General features: G+C 54.4%; 1 protein-coding gene across 6 annotated transcripts in view; it reads left to right on the forward strand.

Moving 5' to 3' along the window:
• Positions 1 to 25,109, forward strand: part of Sdk2 (sidekick cell adhesion molecule 2) — a 257,497-nt gene that overhangs the window by 227,287 nt on the left and 5,101 nt on the right. For 5 of the 6 annotated variants that reach the window (XM_013147067.3, XM_013147066.3, XM_003464866.5 and 2 more), the window contains 8 exons: positions 2,446 to 2,632; positions 5,273 to 5,410; positions 7,632 to 7,793; positions 10,166 to 10,291; positions 13,178 to 13,342; positions 14,689 to 14,829; positions 15,082 to 15,220; positions 16,564 to 16,690. In XM_013147067.3, the coding sequence (XP_013002521.1) occupies positions 2,446 to 2,632; positions 5,273 to 5,410; positions 7,632 to 7,793; positions 10,166 to 10,291; positions 13,178 to 13,342; positions 14,689 to 14,829; positions 15,082 to 15,220; positions 16,564 to 16,690 (1,185 nt within the window). Of the gene's footprint in view, positions 1 to 2,445; positions 2,633 to 5,272; positions 5,411 to 7,631; positions 7,794 to 10,165; positions 10,292 to 13,177; positions 13,343 to 14,688; positions 14,830 to 15,081; positions 15,221 to 16,563; positions 16,691 to 20,216; positions 20,395 to 25,109 lie in introns of those variants that run through there. The other variant, XM_063242371.1, reaches the window with a different exon arrangement.

Below are 25,109 nucleotides of genomic sequence, written 5' to 3' on the forward strand. Positions count from 1 at the left end.
AGTGGGGCAAAGTCTGGGGATTTAGCTCAGTGGCATAAGCACCTGCCTTGCAAGCAGGCAGTCGTGAGTTCGATCCCTGGTACCAATAAAAAGGAAAAAGACAAAAAAAAAAATCAATGGGGCAGAAAACAAAATAAAACAGGGAAACTCAGAGCAAAGCCAGGGGGTGGCTGGGGAAAACGGGGCCACTTGCTCAAAGGGTTCTAAGTTTCAGTTACACAAGCTGAGTAAGTTGGGACTGTAATGGTGACAGGTCACAATGCTGTGCTGTCCACCGAAACTAGCTAAGGGGACAGATCACCTATTCTTTCTTGCCTGGGCAAAGGGAAAGTCAGCGGTCATGAATGTGTTCATTACCTTGAGCACAGTGACCAATTCACATCAACTTGTGTTCTTTAAATACACGCAATATTTACTTGTCAGCTAGGCCTCGGTAAAGTTATGATTTTTATTTGTTTATTATGCCTCAGTAAAGCTAGAAGTAGAAAAGAAAGTGTAAGGAATTGAGAATAGTGGAAGGGAAGTGGTGATGGCGATCACAGATGCCTGCTCCAGCCCCTGTCTACCTAAGGCCAAATCCTCCAGCAAATGTTTAGTAAGCACCAGTGATGTGCCAGATGTAGCTCTAGGTGCCTGGCACACAAGAGTGCCAGGGTGAGTGGGCATCCTCAGGGACACCTGGCTACCTGCTGGGTACTGTTACTTTTGTTCAGTTGTCACCATTCCTTTGGTTGACCCCTTTACAGCAGAGTTCCTCAGAAGAACTCTGCAGGCATCATGGCACACGCCTGGAATCCCCACACGCTGAGAGGTTGAGGCAGAAGGACTACAAATTGAACCCAGCCTAGGGGACTGAGGGCCTCAGCAAGACCCTGTCTCAAAATGAAAAGAGCAGGGCGTGTGAGCTCAGTGTGAAGACCCTGAGTCCCGTGCTCAGTACCAGGAAGCAAAAAAAAATCCTCATGTCCACTTCCTCCCTTCTCATTCCCTGTTGAACCTGCTCCACGTAGTTTGCTGTCTCCAAGGCCGCTTCCTTCCAGTGCCACTGAGAATCCCATCCCTGTGGTTGCTGCTCTAGCAGCATGTCTGGTCCCGAAGCACTGTCCCGAAGCTGCCTCACTGCCCCTCCTGGAGTGCGGGCTTCCCCCTCTGCCCTGGACCGCTGGGCCTTGCACTCTCCTTGGCCATTTCAGCTTCTTTTCCACCCACTGAAAGTCAAGACCCCCAAATCCATCCATGACCTGTCCCAGAGAGCTACTCATTCCCCTGGTACACCCTCGTCCAGCACCATCTGTGTGCAGATGACTTGCACATCTCTGATGTGGCCTGACATCTGCCCTGAACGCTGAATGCGGCCACTGCATCTCCAGCACCATCAATGGATGGGCAAGCGGGTGGATTTATGAATGACCACCTCAGTGCTCTCTCATCTGCCCTTCTGAGAACAATCTGCAAAAGTGAACAAAGAAAGAAAGAAAGGCTCTCATGGTGTCCTAACCACTGCCATTATGGGCTATTGCTCACTCTTCGTGGCTTAATGACTTCTGGAGAAACAGAAATGGAAAGGCCAATAGTTTACAGATAACTCTGGCCAGCAGGTGGCGCCAAATGACCTACAATCCTCCAGGTGTTTTGGGGCTTTCCGCTTTCAATGTGGGCTTTGTTCCAAGTTTTTGTTTTTTGGGGGGTTGTGTGTGTGTGTGTGTGTTTATTTTTGTTCCAAGTTCTAAACTAATTTAAGAATCTCCCATGTGTGGCTAACAGGGAGCTTTAACCCCTGCTAGATATGAAATACTTGCATCCCTGGCCTAAAATCTTTTGCAGGTCCCAGGTGCCTTCCAAAACCAGCCAAGTCCCAGGGAGGAGCAATGCCACATTCTCCTATCCTCGTGGCCTCCACCCCTCAATCTGACCCTGGGAAGTGGGTGTCCTTAACTCACTACATACACAACAAAACTACAGCTCGGAGGACTCACCTGTCCGTGTAAAGGATACACCGCTGGTAAAGGATACAGCCAGAAACAGGTCTAGGCTGCCTGCCGCCTTATTCCAGCCTGTGTTAGCCTGCAGCTGCTGATGCAGCAGGCCTGGGGGCTGAGACTCTCCCTCCCGGTGTGCAGGTGACGTGGTGCCGCTGTTGCACTTACACCTGTCATGGATCCGGTGGGACAGGAGCAGGGCGTCCCTCCAGCACCCATGCTGTGAAGCCGATGAGTCAGAACTAAATCCCAGACACTGCAGCACATGAAGATGCACAGGGACCGTGCCTTTGTGCCATGTACAGTGTTACAGAGGCTAGAGCCTTGGTTGTGAAAAGGAAGGTTCTGGAAGCATTCCTAGAATAGCTCCTAAATATTACTATACTGTTTCCTGGGTCAGGCAGGGTCAGGAGGAAAGCCCCATGTCTTCATCCTCCCTTGTTCCCATAATCCTCTTTGCCCACAGATTTATTTCTGGGAAGCCCAGCGGCAGAACCTCACCGAGCGAGTGAAGACACTTTTCCTGGCTGAGAATGGGGTGAAGCTCAAGAACCTGACCGGTTATACTGCCTATATGGTCACTGTGGCGGCCTTCAATGCTGCAGGGGACGGACCCCGGAGCACCCCTGTCCAGGGCCGGACGCAGCAAGCAGGTGTGGAGGGGAAATCTGCCTCCTGGGTACAGGAGGAGCCACCTGGCGCCTGGGGTTTTGGAGGGAGCCAGTAGCGGCTCTGTGCCCTCCAAGCACCTGGGCTTGGTATCTGGGCCTCCATGAGACCCCCATAGGGCAGGAGCTGCAGCCCGCAAAGAGGGGCCTAGGACATGAGTGCTGAGAAACGAGGAGCTGTCCCTGTCGGCTGTGAGAGAGCCCCAGGTCTCGCCTGTCCCCTTCCCTTTGCTCCAGACAGCAGGCCTCTGGGACGGCCACCACTCTCACTGCCTGCCTGGCCCACCTCCCTGGTGCTGTCTCTTCAGGGCGTTTGTTCATTCCACCATAAAGTACCTCACTTGATGCCAGGGACATAACAAAGGGAGACCAATGTGTCCCCCGTCCCCTTGGAAAGGACACAGATCATAAACCAGTAAATACATGAGTTCCCACAGGGAGCTGAGGACAGGAATCAGCATGGTGACTGCAGGGCCTGGGGGAGGCTTTGGACAGGTCTGCACAGAGGCCTCCCTGGACGGTGACAGCTGAGCTCAGATTGCCCCCGCAGCACGGGAAGTTCAGGAGGCTGGTTGGGCAGCAGGTTCCGGGCAGAGAGGGCAACAGGTGCAAAAGCCTTGAGGGACACACCAGGGACTCCCCAAAATGAGGCCAAACTCTGTTCCCTAAGGGTCTGGAGGGTTGGGATTCATGTCAGGTGACAAGCGAATCCACTGGAGGGTTTAGCTAGTAGGAGGTCTGGTTTATGTGTTGGAAAATAACCCCTTTGAGGGCTGGGCATTCAGCTCCGTGGTCTAGCGCCTGGCTGGCAAGGGTGAGGCCAGTACCTCCCTCCACCCCAGAAAGTAATAGTAATAATCACTTTGTGTCTGGACGGGAGGAAATGGGCAGGGAAGCCAAGTCGGAGGCCAGGCCAGAGAACAAGGCAGAAGAGAGGGCAAAGGTGAAGACCCTGCCAGCAGGCATTGTGAGGAAGCCCTGCCGCGTTTCCAAAACCGCTTCTCAGGCAGTAAACATGCTGGATCCCCTGGGAGCCCCAAAAACACACCTTTCTTACCAGAGTTCCCCACAGGTCATGAGAGTGATATTTACACCCAGGATTTCCAAGGGAAACGATCCCAAGCTCGCTCTGGCTCGCTCTCTCTCTCTCTGTCTCTCTCTCTGTCTCTCTCTCTGTCTCTCTCTCCCTCTCTCTCCCTCTGTGAATAGGTTGGCCTGCTGTATCTGGATCCCATATCAGCAGATTCAACCAACTGTGGCTCAAAAATATTCCAGAAAAATTACAACTATTTTCAACATGCACAGACTTTTTTCTTGTCACTGTTGCCTAAGCAAAGCTGTGTGACAGCTTTTTACACATTGCCATTACATTAGGCATTCTAGGGAACCTAGAGGTGAAGCGTTTTAGAAAATGAAGTGCAAATCTTTCCCAGGGGGCCTTAATCCTGGTGGGGTGGTGGGGTGTCAGCATCTGAGGGATCCTGGGACCAGTGCCTCTGGGAACAGAGGACAAGTGCCCAGCCTCTGCCCTGGCCTCCCTGAGGCCTTTTCCTTCCTGCTGCTTCCCTTAGTGGGTCACATACAGAGCTGCCCAGGAGCTGGTTTCCGGTGTGTTCCTCTCTGGGGACAGGCCCTGGCTCCAAGGAAACTTGTCCATCCCTTGGCTCCCTGGGGGAGGCTGGGCTGAGCCTGCCTGTGTGAATGTGAATCTGTCCGTCTGTCCTGACCACATTCTGTTCATGTCCTCAGCCAGATACGAGCCCCTGGGAGCCTGAGCTTCTGCTGCAGTGGCCACGGACAGAGTGTTCTGTCCCATATCCCTGTGGCCCCAGGAGGGCGGAAGGGGACCCTGTGCTCTCCTCCCTCCTTCAAAGACGGCTCACTGATTCTGCCTCCTGCAGCGGCAGGAAGTAGGTCCTGATTAGCTCCGGCTCGTGGGGAGGCTATGCCAGAGAATAGCCCGCCCATCGCCTTGGCCAGCTCAGAGGCTGCAGAGGGGGTGCTTCCTGCCCTTCCCCGCTGTCCTCCACTGCCCCCAACTTTTCAGGGTCGCTCCAGGGTTTTCAGTGAAAACTTCTCTTCCGGAGGGTTGGAGCGCCCTTGGCTCTGGCCCCTTCTGACTGCGTGCTGTGATGACAGCCATGCAGGGCCAGTACCCGAGGGCCAGACACCCCCACCCTCATGTTTAGAGGCCCAGAGACCCTCACCCCCACTCTGTCTACCAGGAAAGCAGACCAAAAAAAACCCACCAGGCAAGCTAGGAAAGGGCTTTGTCCCACAGTGACTCTGGGGGCATATAGGCATATCCCTTGCTGGTAGCCAGGGCGCAGAGCCACTTAGCAGGCTAAAATCCAAACTCTCCCACTTTAGAGAAAAAGAAAGTTTCCTTTTTTCTAGTCCCGCGGCCTCTGATATTGGAAACTTGAGTGCCAAGTACATCAGGGGAGGCGTGCAAGGGCTCTGAGGGCCTCCAGCAGCTCCTCCGGTCTTCTTTGCTGAGCCCTGCCCTCTTATTCTTCCCAGGCCAGAATGAAATGCCCCTGTTAATTTCTTGGAGCCAAATCCCAGGCTTTGAAGCTTCACAGAAGGAGGAAACAAAAACCTTTTGCTGTCTGTCTCCCACAGCCCCCAGCGCTCCCAGCTCGGTCAAGTTCAGTGAGCTGACCACAACCTCAGTGAATGTGTCCTGGGAAGCCCCACAGTTCCCCAATGGCATCCTGGAGGGCTACCGGCTGGTGTATGAGCCCTGCACCCCAGTGGATGGTGAGTGGCCCCAACCTGTACAGCCCAAGACCCTCACCTAGCAAAGGCTTTCTTCTGGGGGTCCCGGTCACAATTACTGCATGTGAGTTACATGCACTGAGAGTCTCCCTATATTACAAACAGGGAAACTGAGGCCCAGATACAATTTCTAGGTGGAGAACTTTTTATTCTTCCCCTTCCGTCAACAGGAGCAGAGAAATCTGAGCAAAACGTAGCCTTCAAGATGGGGATCCCAGAGAAGGGGCAACTCTGACACTCCCAACCAAACATTAGAGTCATGGTTCTTACTTGGAACTAGTGCTTCTTTACCCTCTGGCAGTCAGGAGCCCTGAGAATCTGATCAAATTCTTAAAGATGCTCCCCCCACCATCTGAAGATCATTGCACCCCTTAACGTCTGTGAGCATCTGTCAAGAGCCGTCAAATGATGCCTCTCACCCACCACACCTTGCTCCGCAGAGCCATCTCACAGCCCCTATTCTCTCCAGGCCCTGGCTAGACCCTGCCCTAATTCTGGGCAGAGCCATGCTGATCCTCACAGTGTACACAGACACTTGCCAGCTTTCCTCCCCAGAGGGATGCCCAGCCATGGGTGGTAAGAGCCAGCTTGGGGTGAGCAAAGTGCCCAGAAATCCCTCTCAGTTGGTCACTAACAGTCATTTTAGAAGAGCAGGGATTTAGAGACAGGAAGGGGCTGAACTTCTTACTGCCTGTGTCACTTCCAGCAAGATGTGCTGTGTGGCTGGCTTAATAGGGTGCCCTGGTGGCAGGAAGTGGCAACTTCTGTCATTACTCTCTATTCTCACCCTTCCCAACAATGGAGGCCCACAAGAGCAAGGGGCAGAGCCCAGGGACATCACCAGGGCCAACATTTCTGGGTCAGTGGAGAGAACAATGGCCCTGTTTTTCCTGCTGCTACCTGGGTGCCAGCAGCCTGTCCTGCAAAGTGGAGCTGTGTGTTAGGACACCCAGGGAGCCAGGCCCAGGAAGGGATCTGGTCAGGTGCAAGACCAGGAACGGGGCCAGGACAGAGAACAGAAAGAGAGGGTGCAGGGGTCCTCCATAAGGACAGCGACCTCCTCCTTGAGAGACGTGAGCACGTCACCTCAGGTCCTCGGTCCAGCAGGGCTTACACACGTGCTTGAACATTGACATCCTCCATGTAATAGCCCAACTATTAAGTGTGGATAATGCCCACCTTTCCAGCATGGTGTCTGCCCCAGCTTGTGCCTCGGCTCTGGGTGCAGACCAACTGCTCCCTTTCCATGGGGAAAGGTGAAGCCCACGCAGATGAGGGCTATTCAGCCACGCCGAGGACCAGGTACCGAGTCCGGCTGCTGGTCCGAGGCAGTCACTGAGTTCCCCTGGCTCCCGTGCCCCACCCTCATTCATTCAGAAATAGATGGGGCCTCTACCCGGTTCCACATGCTCTGTCTTGGTGTTTGAACCTCGGCACCCTTGTCGGAGACACTCTTCACACCCTGGCTCAGGAGGAAAACAAACTAACACCAGGTTCAGGAACAGGCCCAGAGTCCCCGGGGCCTGTGCCAGTGTGGAGCCTGAGCACAGGAACGAAACCTGGTCCCAGCCCCTGGGGACGCTGGTGGCCAGAGACTCGGTTTGTGAGGCACTGAGCACACACACTTTGCCCTCCAGAGCCCCTACGGCCCGCCCTCAAGTTGCCCTGATTTGGGATACAGAGGCATCCTCATTTCTACTCCCAAAACCCAGGTGATAGGGGGCCCAGGAAAGAGGAGCCCAGAGGCTGGGCTCGAGTTGGGGCCAAAGCAGGAGCTGGAGCTGGTCCCCAGTGGCCCCTCCAGCCCCAGACCTGAGGCATCTTTACAGAAGTACTTCCTGAGAGACCTAGAATTTGAGTTCTGCAGGGCGTTATGGGAGGGAACCAAGACGGGGTGAAATGGATGTGGGTACAGTTGCATGCACAACGGTTGGTGAGTGTTTCTCCCTCCAGGAGTTAAAGGCCCTGCGGGTCTTCAGCAAACAGAACACAGCCTTTTTCAACCTTCTGCAGCCACAGAGCCCTTTCCCCCGTGAACAGCTTAGGGAACGTGAGCCAGCATGAGGAGCATGGCATCGCTGGCTAGGTGCAGCCCCTGGCCCGTGTCTGGGGGCTCAGGCCACTGCTGCTGCCACCTCCAGTAGCCTTGGTGCCCCTGTTCCCTCTGGCCACTGCAGGCCCTGCTCTCTGTGCTTCTCCCCAGGGGTCAGCAAGATTGTGACAGTGGATGTGAAGGGCAATAGCCCCCTGTGGCTGAAGGTGAAGGACCTGGCAGAGGGCATGACCTACAGGTTCCGCATCAAAGCCAAGACCTTCACCTACGGGCCAGAGATCGAAGCCAATATCACCACGGGACCCGGAGAAGGTAAGTAAGCGATAGACTGCTGCCCCTGCACCAACTCCTTCAGCCCAGGGGTAAAGAGTGGACCCCTAAGGGGCTGGGGATTTAGCTCAGCCTTGCAAGCAGGCAGTCATGAGTTCGATAAAAACAAAAAAGACCAAAAAAAAAGTGGACCCCTGGAGCTTACTCTTTCCACATCCCAGGTATCCATACCTTGCTCCCCAGGCTGAGTTGGTCAGTGGGATCCTGAGGCCACAAACCCACGCCCTCCTCCCACCACGCAGGCACACACACACATGCTCTGCAAGTGCTCTTGGCCAGCCCCGACTTGCCCTTTTCTTTTCTTCCCACAATGGTGCTGGTCTCTATCACCTCCATCTAGGAAGGATGCGTCCTGGTAGAACCCTGCCCCTACTGGCCAGAGCCTTTTCCCCAGAACCACCCTGCCAATCTGAGCTCTCCGAGAAGGGTGCCACAGGTTCTTGGGTGGACCCTCAGAGACCCTGTTCCGTGGGTTGAGGGCCCAGCAGTCTGCACCAACCCCAAGAATCCCTAGCACCTTCAGAAATGCTCCAATGGAGCTCGTAGATGGCGCTGGCAACCTCACCACAGCCAGGCCCCCTCCCCTGTCCCTCCTTTGCCCAGCCCCGCTCCAGACAGAACGTCCCTGTGTATTTCCTCAAGTCTCAGTGAATGCCCCAAACTTGAAGCCTTTCTGATTCACCCCACCTCCCGCACCTCCACTTGCCTCCACCAGGCACACATGGTAGTCATGATTTGGCCTTCGAAGTCCCTGTCACAGGTACAGGTTGTCCCATCTCAAAACACAAAAGCCCATCTCGAGTTCCCTGCAATGTTACAGCCAGGAGGGCACAGAGGCTCCTGTGTCCGGGAGGCTGGGCCAGCCTGGGCTGTAGCAGAGGAGGGGCCTGCAGAGCAGAACCTCCTGGCCTCCTAGCTGCCAGCGGCCACTCTTCACTTTCCCTTCCTGGCCACTTTCTCTCCCGCCCCACCCTTGTTCTAGGAAGAAACTCATCTGATCCCAACCACCCTGAGAACAGAATCACAGGACACAAAGACAGCCTGCCAGGAGCTGCCTGGCTCTGTCCTTCACCTGCCCAGCCCTACCCCACTGCTTCTCACCTAAGACTGCCCTGGGAAACAAAAGCAGGAAGAGCTGGCTGGCCACGGGAGGGCCATTGGGCACAGGAGAGGACGATCTGGAGGACACACTGTTCCAACTTAAGGCTTAAAGTGTCCCGGGCTGAGGGAGGGCAGGAAGTGGAAGCAGGAGCACTGCTTGGATGGGCACTGAGAAAGAATCAACCTGGCCCTGACCATGTGGGCAAGGAGGGGCTTTCAGGTGGAGAACATAAAGCCAGGTGCCCCTGCCCCTCCCAGCAGGCGGATGTGAGCCCCTCCCTGAGCCCTGAGCACTGCCCCATGCAGAGCAAGAACTCAGGTCCTTTTCCCCTCTTCCAGGCCATAGCCCCCTCCCTTGAGCTGAATGTTTCTTGTAGGAGGAAGGAAGGAAAAAAATAACTGTAGGGTCACAGTGTCACAGACTCACAGGGTCAGACCTGGACGCAGAGGCCCGGCTGTGGGCTGCCCCATATGTGACCAGTCCTTTCCTTCCTGTCCCAGCTGACCAGTTCTCCAGGGTCCCAGAGGAGCTTCAGTGTTAATAGTGGACTTCCTTCCTGGCTGGTTTCCCGCAGGTATCCACAGGGACCACAGCTCACTCGCACACTGGCTCGTTCCCTCTCTCACAAGCACATAGGAAGGGTGCTAGGCTCTGGGGATGCTGAGCTCCCTGTCTAGGGGGAAACGGGCTTGTAGGTGATTGCACACAGGATGGAGGCTCAGGCACAGCCGAAGCCCAGAGGACAGGCACCGGGCCTGCACTGGCAAGGGTTTTGCAGAGAGGGGGCTTCTCTGCAAAACAGACACCTGGCTCACTACTCTAGCCACAGAAGCAACCTCCTGTCTCCTACCCTGTTCCCCGCTGGCCACCATCCCAGGCTGCTAGCTGGACATAGAAGAGCTGCTGGCAGGCAGCCAGACCCTCCCCCATTCCCCTTTCTTCCTCTTCCCACCAAGGCTTCCTGGGGCCTGCTCTCTCCTCTCCTAACCTAACAGCAAGTATAGTTGGGGCAGGGAGACTTCCAGCAGGAGATGGAGTGGTTGTCACTATCTGTCACTATCTGTCACTATCACGTACCAGAGAAGTTGAGGACCTTTCAGGCTTCTCAGACCCCAGTACGATCAGGGGGTCCTGGAGGCTGTTTGGCTGGAATTTCTTTGGCTACCCCGTCGCCCTTCTTGAACACTGGTTGACAGGCTGGGTTGCCAGTCTGAGCCCCTACACCCCTTGCCCACTGTGTGTGGTTTTGCAGGTGCCCCGGGACCACCAGGAGTGCCGATCATCGTGCGCTACAGCTCTGCCATCGCCATCCACTGGTCCAGCGGAGACCCTGGCAAGGGGCCCATCACCCGATACGTCATAGAGGCCCGGCCTTCAGGTGCGACACTGCCTCCTTCCCGAGTCCCTTTGCACGGGGCTCGTGAGAAGTGACTTTACTGCCAAAGTGAAGCTAGAGGCGGCGCTGTTGGGAAGTGGGCAACTGAGGGCACCTTCTCCTAGCCGCACTCTCGCTTAAGGAGCAGCCAGGAGGCCGCAAGAGAACCCGACGACTCAGCACCAGCTCCAGTGGAGGATCCTTCGAGAAGCCAGAGGAGAGGTTGGGCTCACGCTGCTGTTAAACATCCGTGTCCTCTGCACGACCCCACCGCCATGTGCCACATAACTAAGGAGCCCCAGCTGCCTCCTGCAGCTCTGTCTGTGCCGCCACAGCCCCAAAGTTCTTGTAATTGTACCAACCTCTGCTGTCAGCCTTGAAATCGAATCACAAGGACTTCTGAAGCCATCAGATGAGCAGCTGATAACTGGCTGGAGGGGGCTGCTCTTCGATCGTGTTTCAGACATCCTGACACCTGCTTCCTGGGCTCTACTTACTCAAAGGAGCCCTAGCTCCCTGTTGCTAGGTTTCCCAGTTGATCAGAGGTGCCAGAGTCAGCCAGGGCTGCAGGCTTCTTTGTATTCTGTGGGTCTCAGATGAGGTGATTAAAGTTGATAAAAGAAAAACAAGACTTGGACACAGTGACCCCAATAACAAATATTAATCATAACCGAGAAGCAGTCAGTAGCCAATTCTCCTTGCAGGGCATATTGAAACATCCCCGTGACAAACTGTTCATATCATGAGGTAACCAGGTGCTGATTACGCCAATAGCAAAGAGTTAATAATACTAGTAGCTTCTGGAAACTGCCACGATTGCCTTAGTCACCTGCTAATAGTTGCATTTGCAAATAGCTAGTGCATCTAGCAGCTCTGGGTCACCGTGTGGCCCATAACTCTGGCTCAGTCCCCACTCCAGATGGTCCCTCCTTGGCCCTCCATTGCCAGCTGCCAAGTTGGCTAGGAGACCCCCGATTCTTCTCCCAATCAGAACCCACACCTCTTTCTTCCACCCAAGTTGCCAACTTGTGGCCAAGCTGTGGAATTTTGGTCCTGGCCTCAGGCCTGTTGATTTTCCAGTGTTCACTAGGAGGCCCAGCGTGAAGCTCTGGTGTTCCAAGGTTAGAGACCATGTCTTGGTCTACACAGGTGGAATTCAAAACTGAGCACAGAAGGAAGGAACGAGGCTGGGCTGAGCTGTGCAGAGAGCTGGCAGCGACTCCGTCACCACCTCCCCTGACAGGGCCACGGGCTGTGAGGAATGAGAAGAGCCAGGGAATGCTGGGGCCTCGCTCTGAAATGGTCGGAGGGCAGGCTCCTGCTCTGGGAGAGGGTCTCCTTTCCTCCATGCCTCTTGCCCCTGCTCTGTGCTCCCTCTACACTTACACCTCCCATCTGCAAGACACAGTAGCCCTGGTGAACACTGCTCCGGTGTTGTTTATGCCTCCTACTGCCCAGAATAAGCTAAACACATCTGATTTCCATAAGCCACAGAGTTGCCAGGCACAGCAGACTCAGGAAGAATTCACCCCGGGGATTTACAGGCCTGTGGAACTGGCCCTGCACATCAACCAGCTCCCAGGGCCCAGGGCCAGGGCCACAGCAGGACCCTCCAGTGGCTCCTGGCCTGGCCACGTGACCCTGGCCCCAGTTGTCTCTGTGTGCAGTTGATCAAGAAGAGGTAAACAGCAGGCAGGAGGTCTCAGCTTTTGGGAGCCAGCAGAATGGTTCTCCACGAACCAAGCCTGTCAGCAAACAACAGTTTCTTCTAGTTGCTCGTGGCACTGTTCTGGCTACTCAGGGGAAGTTCAGTGGCAAGGGTTAGACAACTCTGGAGAGAAGACGGGCTCTGCCCTCCATGGAAAGATGAGCCAGGCCCTCACTGGTAAACATGGAAAGGAAAGAGACAGACCCGGGATGCAGGACAAAGGGATTCGTGTCCCTGACACACAGCCATCATCATAGCCTGGCAAGTGACTCCGAGGTAAGAAAGAGCACACAAAGCCACACAAGGAACGTGGTTCCCACTCAGTACTTACACTTCAAGATATGAAGCACTGAAATTGGACACTGTGTCCTATGGAAAGGGGAAAGGTCTGCAATCATTCAACAAATGCGTAGAAGGCAATTTGTACAGAGACAGACTGGGCAAGGTTCCTTGAGGGATTTCACAACCTAGCAGGAGAGAAAGGAAGAAGAGAGACATTAAACGAAAAAGAGGGTGTGTACGAGGCCAGTGTGGAAAGAATGAAAGACCCAAATGAAGTCAAAGCTCGTGACCCAGGGGCCCTCAGTGAAGACAGCTCTGGACACAGATGGGCCCCATGGCCTTCCCCAAATTGACAAGGTCTCCCGTGATGGGGACAGACAGCCATCTTCAGGTCCTGTCACACTCTTGGTGTAAATGCAGAAGTGACAATAGGACAGTGGTGGCACCACTGGTTACATTTGGACTTACAAGTTGTATCTGCAAAAATACACAGTGAGGAAGACCAGTGAAACCCATCAGCCTCGGGAGCTCATGCTGGAGCTGGGGAACCAGAGTCCTGGCCATCGGTTTTTCTGGGAAGGAGTCAGGGGCGGACAGAAAGAATGGGTCTGAGAGGGTGAAGCCAGAGGTGGTCCTTGGTGATTCTGTTAGAGGTTAGGGGCCTTTGGGCCCCTTGCCTGGGGGACTCACTGGCTACTGGGTGACACCTTTGAGCGCATACTGTTGGGGGGGGGACCTATGAGCTCATTCTAAGTGCTGCACACCAAACACCGGACAGAGTATTGAACTGGGGAGGCCAGACAGGCTGTGCCCTCTGGGAGTGACTAGTGAGATTGGGTTGAAGAGGGATTTAAGGTTCTATTTCACCTCACTGCTCTCTCCCCTCTGTGCCTTTGCAGATGAGGGACTCTGGGACATCCTCATCAAAGACATCCCTAAAGAAGTGAGCTCCTACACCTTCAGTATGGACATCTTGAAGCCAGGCGTAAGCTATGACTTCCGGGTCATCGCAGTCAACGATTACGGCTTTGGCACCCCCAGCAGCCCCTCCCAGTCTGTGCCAGGTACTAGTTTGTGGGATAAGGAACTCCCCAGGGTGGGTAGTAGTGGAAGAAGAGTCACCAAGGCACAGGAACAGTGGGGTGGCCACCAAAGTAGACTGTCCCCTTAATTCCACAAAGCAGGGAGCTCTGAGCCAGGACCTGCATCAGCTCCTAAGTTCAGGGAAAGCTGGGGGTCCTTGGAGCCTTGGGGTCTCTTTCTCAGGATGTAACAGCCTGGGTAAAGGCAGAACAATGAACCCACAAGGGGCGTTTCCATGAGCTCACCACCCAGCTGGTTCAAAGTTGCCAGCTCCAGGCAAAGCAAACAGGGTCAGCATTCTGTGGGGGACAGGCCGCCCTCTTAGAGCTAACTACACAGTACTTGGGTGCAGTAGCTCCCCGCCTCTCTATCCCCTTTCTCCTCTCCTCATTCTTCCCATGCAGCATGTCTTGTGGTTCACAGAACTCTCGGACCTACTTTCATGACCCAACTGTAATTACTATCCATTTTAAATGCTAAGGCTAATTTCCTGCAGTCAGAAATACAATTCAGAATTTCTGCCGGCTAAAAGACCACCAGGGACCCTGTCTCCTCTCTACTCACACACCTGCTCATTTGCCCAAAAAGAAATAGGCTAAGACTAAAATCCAAGAGCAGCAATGTAGTTACCCCTGGGGAGATACAGAAAGCACAGTACTGGGGGGCTTGCAAAAAGGGGATCCCTCTCTGGCGAAGGCCTTCTGAGACCCCCCAGGCAAGCCCTTCCAATTCCCCCTGCTTTCTGCCACCAAGGGAGAAAAAAATCAGTGCAAACTGAGCCTTGGGAAAAGCTTCCCCAGGCCCCCACGGAGCCAGAAAACACCTCTCGCCACACAGATTTGGGTGTGTTTATCAAAGCCTTTTTCTCCCCTTGCGTGGAGAAAATGGTAGCTAGCACACTGCTGCGCCCCTTGGCCTGTGTCCCATCTCGTAGCATTCATCTCAGTGAGTCCAGGAGCAACCTCAGAGCCTTTCCCCAAAACAGTCCTTGCTGGACACATGCCCATAATCCCAGCACTTGGGAGGTGGAGGTAGAGGATCACTGTCATTTCCAGGTCAGCCTGGACTCCATAGTGAGATCCTGTCTCAAATAAAACCAAACCACAAAAACAAAGAGAGTCCTCCAGGCAGTCTTTGGCCAATAGATCAGAGCTGGGACTCGAGCTGAAACCATCCCCGAGCCCCGGTATAGGTTTCTTGTCGTTCAGAGGGCACAGACCCTGCCTACCACAAACTGCATGAGTGAGGCGTGGGGCCCAGCCAGAGCAGGGGGTTGGAGGCAGGAGTGCTCGTGCGCCCCAGGCCTGATGCCTGCATCTGTGTCCAGCCCAGAAGGCCAGCCCCTTCTACGAGGAGTGGTGGTTCCTGGTAGTTGTTGCCCTTGTGGGTCTCATCTTCATCCTGCTTCTGGTCTTCGTGCTCATCATCCGGGGCCAGAGCAAAAAGTACACCAAGAAGACAGACTCCGGTGAGTGCGCTGGCACCCAGCTGTCTAGCCGGACTTGGCTTTCCCATATCTCCCGTTGGTCAGGGCAGAGGGTGGGCAGGTCGATCTTCGGACGATGCACCTGCCCATTAGGGGCAGCATCAGGTTCCTACGTGTGATCCTGGCCTCTTGTCTCAACTCTTAACGAAAGGAATAGGGCAGCCCAGCCAAGGGGGGAATGGGTGGGGACGGGGGAGACCATGATATCTAAAGGGTGTCAGTTTCCCCCCTCAGGGAGTAGTGCCAAGTCCGGAGGCCTAGGTCACGGGGAAATGATGAGCTTGGATGAGAGCAGTTTCCCAGCCCTGGAACTCAACAACCGGAGGCTGTCTGTCAAGAACTCCTTCTGCCGGAAAAATGGCTTGTACACTAGGTAAGTGCGTTCAGCACAAGGCCCAAGGATGGGTGCTTAGGGACCAGGTCCCGGGGTCTAGCAGTGCCAGCTTATGGAGGACACAGGAGGGCCACAGAGCAGGCAAGGTCCACTTGGCCTTCCCTGTCCTGGGAGCAGCATTTGAGATGCTCAGGACTGGGGACGATTGGCAGAAAGCCGTTGCAGGACCCAAGCAGCACCATCCGAAGCCTGCACTGATCCCTCCAGGCTGACCATGGCCCGAGACATGCCAGAAGACTCACAGGGAGGTGGGTCCTTGGATCTCTGCCCACAGCAGCAGAATGCAAATGACTTGGAAAATTTTGCAAGCCAGCCTGGTGCTGTGTGGAGCCAGTTGCCCTCATCATAGGTCTGCAGGTGGTCTTGTGCCCCAGAGGTGAGATGGGCCCAGCCAAAGCACAGTGGGCACCTACACCTCAGGGCAAGGTCCCAGGAGCTCCTCCAGGATTGCTTATGCCCTCCCCATCCTGGACAGCTTTTTTCTTTTTTTTTTTTTTTTTTTAAATCGGTACCGGGGATCAAACTCACTACCGCCTGCTTGCAAGGCAGGTACTTATACCGCTGAGCTAAATCCTCAGCCCCATGGATAGCTTTTTTCTAACCCTAGCCACTCCTAGGCCCCCCTCCTCGTGGTCACAGAGGTAGGGGTGCTGGGGTTCCCCTGGCTCTCTGTTGATTGGACTTCACATTCCTGAGAGCTCAGGAGAGGTTAGAGGCTATAGCCAGAGGGGCTCCTGTCTCCATCCTCAGCCCTATTGACATTCCAGGCCCTTTGCAGGCAGCCAGGAGGGGAGCCAGCCTCTCTTGGGGGAGCTCACAAAGCCTCTCTCTGTCTGCTTTGAAGGGTGGGAACCCTGTGTGCTCACAGGGAGGGGAGGGAGGGGCTTACAGGCTCTCATCCCTCGCCAAACCCAGCGCTGTTTGGGGCCGAGCAGGGCCACAGCAACCCGCCAGGCTGGCTCCAAGCCCCTGCCACATGGAACAAGGGGCATTTCACCGATGGCCTCACCTTCCCCTGCCCTCCCCGCCTTCCAGCCCATGGTACATACACACTGAGGCCCCTCTTAGCCCCACAATCCCCTGTGATACACAGAAATCTTGTTCACACCAAACTAACCCCAGGCTCCAGAGGCCTGAAACTGGCCACAGGGACCATCTCCCCGCAAGGCCCCAGCCTATGGAGCACAGCCCGGGAACAAGGAGGAACCTGAAGTGGAGGTGCTGTGTCCCTGTGTTCCTCCCGTCTCACTGTTCGCTCCCTGGCCAGGAGAGGCTGCCCTGAGAGAGGTCCTCGCTCAGCTCCACAGTCCCGCTCCTTGCAGGTCCCCTCCACGGCCCAGCCCTGGAAGCCTCCACTACTCCGATGAGGATGTCACCAAGTATAATGACCTCATCCCAGCCGAGAGCAGCAGTCTGACTGAGAAGCCCTCGGAAATCTCAGACTCTCAGGTGAGGAACAAGAGGGGCAGGCACTTTGGACAGGGCAGGGGAGCAGCCCCTCCAGAGCACACAACAAAGGGGTCTCTGGCCACCAGGCCTACAAGTGGCCCATCTCATAGCCTTTCTCCCTTCCTGCCTGCCTGTGTCCATGCTTTCCTGCCTCCTTCCTTCCTCTTTTTTTTTCTTTTTTGTCTTTTTCATTTTTATTGGTACCAGGGATCGAACTCATGACCGCATACTTGCAAGGCAGACGCTCCTTCCTTCCTCTTTCCTTCCCTATCTAGATCTAAGGGGACCCATGATACTATCCAGAAGTCATTATGGGTCAGCTGCCTCTCTCCAAGTTCTCAGATTTTGCCTGCAGGGTTAGAGGGGTCTGGATCCCATGAAGTCCCCAAAACCATGGTCCCCTGAGCCTGCCAGAGTCACCCCCTGCCTGGTTTCTCAGTAGTCTTGGCTTGCAAAGAAGTATGCTAAAGGCGAGGAGAGAAAGAGAGAGAGAGAGAGAGAGAGAGAGAGAGAGAGAGAGAGAGAGAGTCTACAGTGGGGGCCTAGAGAGCTACTGGGCTCAGCTACTCAGGGGTCAGAGGAGCTACAGGCACAGAGGGCCAGGGCCGCTGAGCTTGGGGCACAGTATAGAATCATCATAGTGTTTTGCTCTAGAAGTCAGATCCTGAGTTGGGGCACTAACTCTGCTGCTTCTAAGGGGGCCTCCTGTATATGCTAGGGAAACATCTCTAAGCCTCAGTGTCCCCACCTGTAGGTAGAACAGGTGGTGGTGGTCCCAAGTGCTCTCACAGGACTGTGGGGAGACTTCACTGAGATTAGGCTCAGGCCTGGTGCAGGCACCCACGGTCATTCCATCAGTGTTGGCTTTTCTATGAAAAGGGGTCCGTGCCTCTGGAAGACAGAGCCGTAGAGCTGCCCTGCACAAGGCAGGCAGGGGCGCAGTCTCACGCTGTGGGCAGCAGGGCCGAGTGCCTTCCAGCCACAGGATGTGTCGGCCTCCCACCCCTGCACGTTCAGCCTGTGCCAAGCCTCGTGGTTCCTGAAGAAAGGGCCATGAAAGGCCACTGCCTCCCATGCCTAGACCTTTCTGCCTGGTCCTGGGAGAAGGACAAAAGGAAGAGGTGCCGGGAAGCCTGGGGCCCAGTTACAGCCCATTGACCAGGCCCCTGGCTCGCTGCTCTTTTGTTCAGCTGTGGGGTTACTGATGGGCATGGCAGAGCTAAGAAAACTCCGCCTACCTCCAGAGTCACAGCTGCAGGGACTGCGAGCCCAGCTTAGCCTGGCTTACCCAGGTACTCTATGGGGACAAAGCTACTCTGAGCTCCTGCAACTCAGGCTGTAGTGCCTTATTTTGAGTGTTTAACCCTGAGCAGCCGTGCACAATGCATATCGGGATCTTACCGGGGTAGTCCATAGCAGCCTGGGTCCCCCAAAGCTGCAACGAGCATTTGGATTCCAGGCACTCAGTGTAGATTTGAAAAGGATAAAGGGACCTGTCTGCCCATGGAGCAGCAGCTCTGGGCTTCTTAAGACAACCAGTGGGAGGGACTTGCTGTGTGGCTCTATTCGGTGGCCCTTGGTCTTCTGCTAATTAGTCCAACCTCACTGAGTGCTAACCTTTGGGGAGTGGGTTCTCTGAAGCTAGGAGATCTTGCCCAGGTATCTCAAGAGCTCTGGGTCATCGTGTCTGCCTGAGCCTGGACAAGCCTCCCAGGATGCAAAGCAGACCAGTAACAGGAGGTCATGCAGCAGCCTCCCACCCTTAACTACAGAAGTTGCTGGGAGAAAAGTCCTTGTGTTCAAGACCTTTTGAGTCAGAAGTTACCCCAGGGTGGGCAGGCAGTGCCTGGAATCTGGAATATTCTGGCTCAGCATGTGGTCTGGCTTATGCAGAACAAACCCATCCCTTACACAGGGTTTCCATAGAAACCTGGCACCAGTCACTCCCCAGGAGCACAGCCCTAGAGAGAGGAGGCTCCAGGATCTGGAAGATGGTGGTCACAGCAGGATCACTTGACTCAGGCCAGGCTCAGGGGTCCTGCCCACAGAGCTGGGGGCAGTTCAGGACTTGGGCGGGGGCTCAGGAGGGTCAGGTCCTGTTTATTTGCTCTGAAAGCTGAGTTCCAAGGAGGCAGGAGGCAGTGACAGTTTTAATCTGGTTGTGTTGGCTGTTGGACGCCACTGGGGGCTCCAGGGTGTCTCCAGCACTGCTTGGGATTTGTGCACTGTATACATTGTTGTTCAAAGAAAAGGCCATGAAGCTGACCAGCAAAAAAGACTCAAGACCAAGTACAGGTTTTCCAGGATGGAGCAACAATCTTGTGGTCACTGTTGGCCAGAGACAAGGTCTCATTGTATTTCTTAGGCTGGCCTTTAACTCCTGCGCTCACGTGATCCTCCTGCTTCAGCCTCCCAAATTTGAGAACTATAGGCTGTGCCACTGCCGTCAGTGAAACAATGATTTATAAGGTGGAGCTGGCAGGGCTGCCTCTGGAAAAAACACTGGGATGCTTTGGATTCTCTTTCCCCTGCTCTTGTTCTTGAGAACCAGACTCTTGGCATGAGGTCCACCATAGCCAGTCCAGGTTCCAGCAGGTTGTTCCCAAAGCACTGCAGCTCAGGGATGGAAGCAGCTGGAAGATAGCAAGAACGTCAGCATGGTCCTCCCCACCCTGCCCTGCCATTTCCTGCTATGCTCAGTACCCACTGTTAAAATGTTAGACTGTCTCCTATGCTGGGAAGATGAGGCAGAGGAATCATAAGTTCAAGCCCACACTAGGCAAGTGAGTGCCTTAGTGAGCCCTTGTCTCTAAATAAAAACGATTGGGTGTGAAGCCCAATATAAAGACCCTGGGTTCAATGCCCAGTACTACCAAAAAAAAAAAAAGTTAAATTGTTTGCATAGCTGCTGGTAAATAGCCACCATCCTGAACCCCTAAGGGTTTCCAGGGGACCCCAGGAAGACAGCTCTGCAGCTATGGCATATGGAAGGGCAGACAGGACCTTGACTTGACCAGCCTGCTGTTCTCTATCCTCCTGCCTCAGATGGTCAGAGAGAGCTGGTGTCCAAGGGGCAGCACTGCCAATGGATGCCTAGGGAGGGCACATGCTGACTGCTCCCCAAAGCACATTGCCTTTTACTTTCTTTTTATGAGGGGGTGCTGGTGCCATGGACAGGACCCATGGCCTTCCACATCGAAGCAAGTGTGCTACCACTGAGCCACACCCAGCCTCAACACTCACACTCTAAGCTCAGTCTTAAGACCTAGAGGTGGTGAGACATGGCCCTGTCTCCCAGGAGCATCGGTGAGCTGGAGAGGACAGATCAGGAGACAGGGCATTGGGCCTCTTCCCACACCTAGTTCCAAACACGAATAACCAGACCCGCCACAGCTCGCTGTTGCAAGGCCACTGTGTCAAGAGTGTGGTGCATCCACCATTGTGACTGTCATTTGGCTGGTGGAAACTGATATTGCCCCTAGATGTCTTGTAGGTCCCAAAATGGTTAAGCACCATTTTGCCTTAGGTTTCAGTGGCTTTGCAAGAAATCGAAATCGGAGCCCATCATCTTGAAGCCCCCACCCCGCCAGCTCTTCTGAGGATGAGCTCTGCACAAGCTGCCTGGTTTATATTCTAAGTCAGACCACCCAAATCTCCCTCTCCAAAACTAATGGAAATCTTCCCAGCTGCTTTCCTGTGATATGGTAATAAACAGAAAGTCAGTCTGACTTACAAACAAACACTCATGTGGGGCCTGGAGAAGCCTCGGTGGGGCTGTGGGTGGAGGGCTGGAGGGTGAGGAGCTGCCCTCACCAAGGCACAGTGGGGCAGTCCAGACCTGTGCCTCTAGGATGCAGAAGGGAGCTGCAGGTAGAGCACAGCACACCCAAAGAAGCCATTTAAGCGCCTGTGGCTTGCTTGATGAAACTTCTAAAAATGCAGTATGGCTGCATTCCAGATCCATTTTCAAAATAACAGCTAGAGTTTGTTAGGAAAAAAATATGTGTACTTAGCACACAAATAAATCTCAATGAAGAAGAATGCCAAGCCCGTGCACCCGTCCCCCAATCTTGATATTTGGTTCTTGGCAGCACCAAAGACGAGCTCTTTATGATAGAATTAAACCTGTTGGAGAAAGTAAGAAAGAAGCATTCAGGAGAGATCATATTTTACACACGAGTGCATGGAGCGCTTACGAGGAGCCAGTATGGGTGCCAGGGATTGCTGGGGACTCGACTTAAAGCCCCGAGAGAGAGGGAGTAGGGAGCCCCCACGAGCCGGGGGGGCTCCTGTCACATCTGCCCGACATCCCTGCTGCACACCACACAATCAGGCCCCAGGAGGAATAAGTGCTGGCTTTGCTCTCTGCGGGATTCATCCATCCATTCACTCATTCATTCATTCATTCATTCCCACCTTCCTGCACTTCCTTGGCAAGTATTAGTCCACACCACTGAAGGCACAATTTGCGAGTGGTGGCTTCCATAGTGGGCAAAGCAGAATCTCCATTCCTTTCTCATGAAAATGTCGTGGAACCACAGTGACTGGCTTGGGCAGGAGAGTGGTGCATAAAGGTCTTTCTGTTTCCTGTGCTGTGGGGCAGGGGAGGTACGGTGAGGAATCCTGGGAGAAAGGCCATTCCACACCTGTGTCCACCCCAAAGCACGCAGGGGACTGCCTGGAGGAGGCAGCATGTGTTTGATGTGAACAGGGCCAGACCAGGCACAGAAAGACCTGTGGCCTTGTGTCAGAATGGTGTTCCTAAAAAAAAAAAAGAATGGTGGTCCTGCCTGTAGTGCCCTTCTGGGCTAAGAGTCTCTGATGTGGTATCTGAGTTGCCTCTTGCCCATCGGGGTAGGGCACCAGTCAGTAGGCTCAGCCAAGGCCTTGGCTTCCTCTTGCCCTCGGCCTGACCCACATGGACTTTGACAGACCCAGCTGTGCTAAAGGAAGAGCTGACAGGAGCTAGGGAAGGCGGGGCAGGCAGAGCTGCCTACTGCACAGCTGTGCCGTGTTTCCACGTAACGTAGGAGCACCCCACCTTGAGTGAAATGATCCCCATCTTATGACCAGGAAAAAACTGAGGCTCAGAGGAGTCAAGCAGTGTGCCCTTGGTCACAGAGTTCAGAAGAGCAGGTGACCGGGGCTTGGTGTAGATTCTGCTGGCTCAGAGGGCAGAGTCCCCCACAGCCTGGTGTCGCCCAGTTGCCCAGCATGACAGGGATTTATAGGACAGAGTCCTTCACTCACCCCAAACCCACCCTAGGGTCCTCCCTTTGAAGCCCTTGACCCCAGGCATCTCTGACAGCGGCTGGGTGGCATAAAGTCAAAGGTAGCACATGTGGCCTTGTGTCTGAGCTGACATTTTACGAGGAACAATTCCTGGGTGGTTTCTAGTGGTTTTAGCATAGGGAGCCCACAGTGAGGAGGGACAAATTTGTTCCTCCAGGAGACATTCTGTGAAATCCTTTAAAGCCACCTGGGAGATGCAACTCGGTCCCATAGCTCTAACCCCTCAGACACTGCAGCCCCTGCAGAAGGTGAGTGCAGGCTTGGGATACCCAAAGGGCAGAGCCAGGTAGACAGAACCCCGGGATACACAGATAAGCGAGGGAGTTTGGCCTTCAGTCTCTAAAGGACCTGCCTAGGGCAGTGTCTCTACCATCTGGGGCAACGCCTTCCTGCCAGACTTCATGAAATTCAACTAGATACAGGGCCCCTGTCTGGCCCAGGGCTCAGCACTGCTCCTGATCGTTGAGCTGCTCCCCACTCCCACCCTCACTGGCTGAGTCTGGCGCAGAAGGTGAACAGCAAAGCGAGGGGGCTTGGCTTTGTTCCTCTTTTTTGTTTCAGTCTTTTCTCTGGGGTCCTCCCTCCTTCTAGCCCCCTCCCCTGTCCCATCCCAGGCCTGCAGTCTGCACGCCCCCTCCCCACTGCCCGTAATTGCTGACTGAGTGGCTTTGAGGAGCTGTTAAGGGGCCCAGGAACTGAAGCAGTCGCTTGATGGCCTGGCTAGGACGCCCCTGAAAGGCCTCCTTTGTTCTGGACCTGTTCCTGGGAAGCTGTGTTCAATTACCCTGAGCCCTGCCAGTTGAAAGCTGCAATAGGAGCCCCTGGTTCCCCTTAGCTCTTTCTTCTCACCCCACCCCCCACCCTGAAAAGAAACAGATGTTCAGGGACTGAGGACCATGCAGACACCAGGCTCCACCTCGGCCAGCCTTGCGGAGCTGGGGGAGGGGACAACCCAGACACTCCAGCCCCTGCCCACCCTGGGGCTTTGCCTTTCCCATCCCCATCAGGACCACTGCCCCACAGAGTGCCCAGCACCCAGTAAGCATGCAGTGGACAGTGGCTGCTGGTTGTGGTGATTTGGATGAATGAGCTTTGGGACCTGGGCCTCCAGGAAGACCAGAGAGACCCCACCCTGCCCCAAATATTACAGAGGGGTTAGGGACAAGAGCTGGACCTTCTCCCCTTTTCCAGCAGTCTGAACCCCCCACCTCTCTACCCCTTCTGATCTCTCCCAGGGATACTTTGAGTCTCTGCCTGCAGGTCTGCTCCCTCCCACCAATGCTGCTGGGCCCTCCCCCTGAGTTCTTCCCTGTGAGCTGTGATCCACCTTGTACAGCACACTAAGCTTCCTTTCAAGAGCCAGAGTGATGGGTCCAACTCACCTCACCGCAAAAGCCAGCAATGCACAGGGCTGTTCACTGCAGAGCAACCCCCAGTGGCAGGGACTTTCCAGGGCTGGGGCCTGGGACAGCGGAACTCCTAGACCCTCTGGAGAAGCTTCTAGCCACTGTTCAAGCCAGGGAGTAGGCGGAGAGACCTAACCTGTAAGGAAAGCTGTGTGGTACACTTTTTTTTTTTGGTCTTTTTGAGACAGGATCTCACTAGGCAGTTCAGGTTGGTCTTGAGCTCACTTTGTAGCTCAGGCTGGTCTTGAACTCACAATGATCCTCCCGTCTCACCCTCCTGAGTGCTGGGATGACAGACCTACACCACCACGCCCAGCTGCAGTGCCCCCATACTCTCAGACCCTCCTGCCTCTCCTCCCTACCTTAATGACACACTCCCACTAGCTGGGGATCAGGTATCACCTCAGCAGATGGGGCCCTCCCACCTTCGGGTCCCTTTTGTCTTCCCAGGCTGGCAGCTTGGCTATAGGCAAAGAAAAGGGCTGTCCTGTGCTTCTTTGTCTCCTGGGCCACAGGGCTGAGAGGCTGAACATTGTCTTGGCAGTGGGCTCTGCCCTTCTAGGGGAGAAGTCTGCTGAGGTGGGGGCTGAAGGGACAAGGAGAAGGGGAGGGGCTAACATACATTGGCAGATGGGCTGAGGCATGTGTAAGCCCCTCTAGGAGAAGAGAAAGGAGCTCTCATTTCCATGTTACGACCTCCAGACAGAGGTGTAGGCAATAGGAGCATTCATGCAGAACTGAGCTGAGGCCTATCTAGACTGCTGTCTGGACCAAACTCCAGGGTTCTCTTCATTCAGCACTCAGGCACTGTTAGCAGCATCTGTATTCAGGCAACCTCCTGCTCAGGCAATCTCAGGACTCAGGGAGCAGCGCCATTCCCACAGCACCCGTACAGCCACAGCAGCTACAGCACAGAGGGGTGGAGACTAGTTACAGAAACACAAGTAGCAGAATCTGCATCATTCCAATTCTGTACAGCGCAGCCATGTCTCTTGAGGGTCTGGAAGCTGCGGAAGACTTTGAGTCCCTGAGAAAAAATTGTGCATTTCATGTTCCATGGCTTGGGCCCTCTGGGGGCGAAGATCACCATTCCAGTAGCTCTATCTGCAAAGCAGGACACGGCGCATCACGACAGACTCACTTGTGTTGGACTAAGTGGATTTCCTCGCTTTTTTCTTACCCAAGGTTGATCTGAGTGGCTGACTGCCCCAGGCGGGGGCATCACTGGGCGAGGGTAAAGAGTACAGGAATCAAGACACCTGCATGAGGCCTCCTGAATGGCATTTCATGGAGTATGCTGGTCACTAACCTCTGAGCTGTGTGTTCCAGAGTGTTCCCATCTGTCATCTTTTTAGTTCTCAAAACACTGCTGAGAGCTTGGGGTGGGGGGATGGTTGTGATATTTTTGGTTCCATAATTCATATTTTACTTTACAACCCAGCTTGGCTCTTGTCTCAAACTCTTCTTCCTAGAGGCAGATGGTGCCTGTGCCTAGCACCCTAGAGTATCAAAAGTATTTTAAGAATAATTTAATATTTTGTATTTCTGGGAAAAAGAGAAGCTTCAGAGTTGTTATCGCTTGAAAGCTAAGACCTTCTATCGGTATTTTGCATGCTTTTTTTATTGGTGAGTGTTGCTTTTCTTTTGGATCATTCGTAAGTAGGCACCCGCATTTTTCACTGCCTGGAGCTTCCAGAAGACTCATTTGGTGCTGGCATTGT

The sequence above is a fragment of the Cavia porcellus genome, unplaced genomic scaffold (assembly GCF_034190915.1).
Source record: "Cavia porcellus strain 051 isolate PalLab524CR breed Dunkin Hartley unplaced genomic scaffold, mCavPor4.1 scaffold_32, whole genome shotgun sequence".
Classification (NCBI taxonomy): domain Eukaryota; kingdom Metazoa; phylum Chordata; class Mammalia; order Rodentia; family Caviidae; genus Cavia; species Cavia porcellus.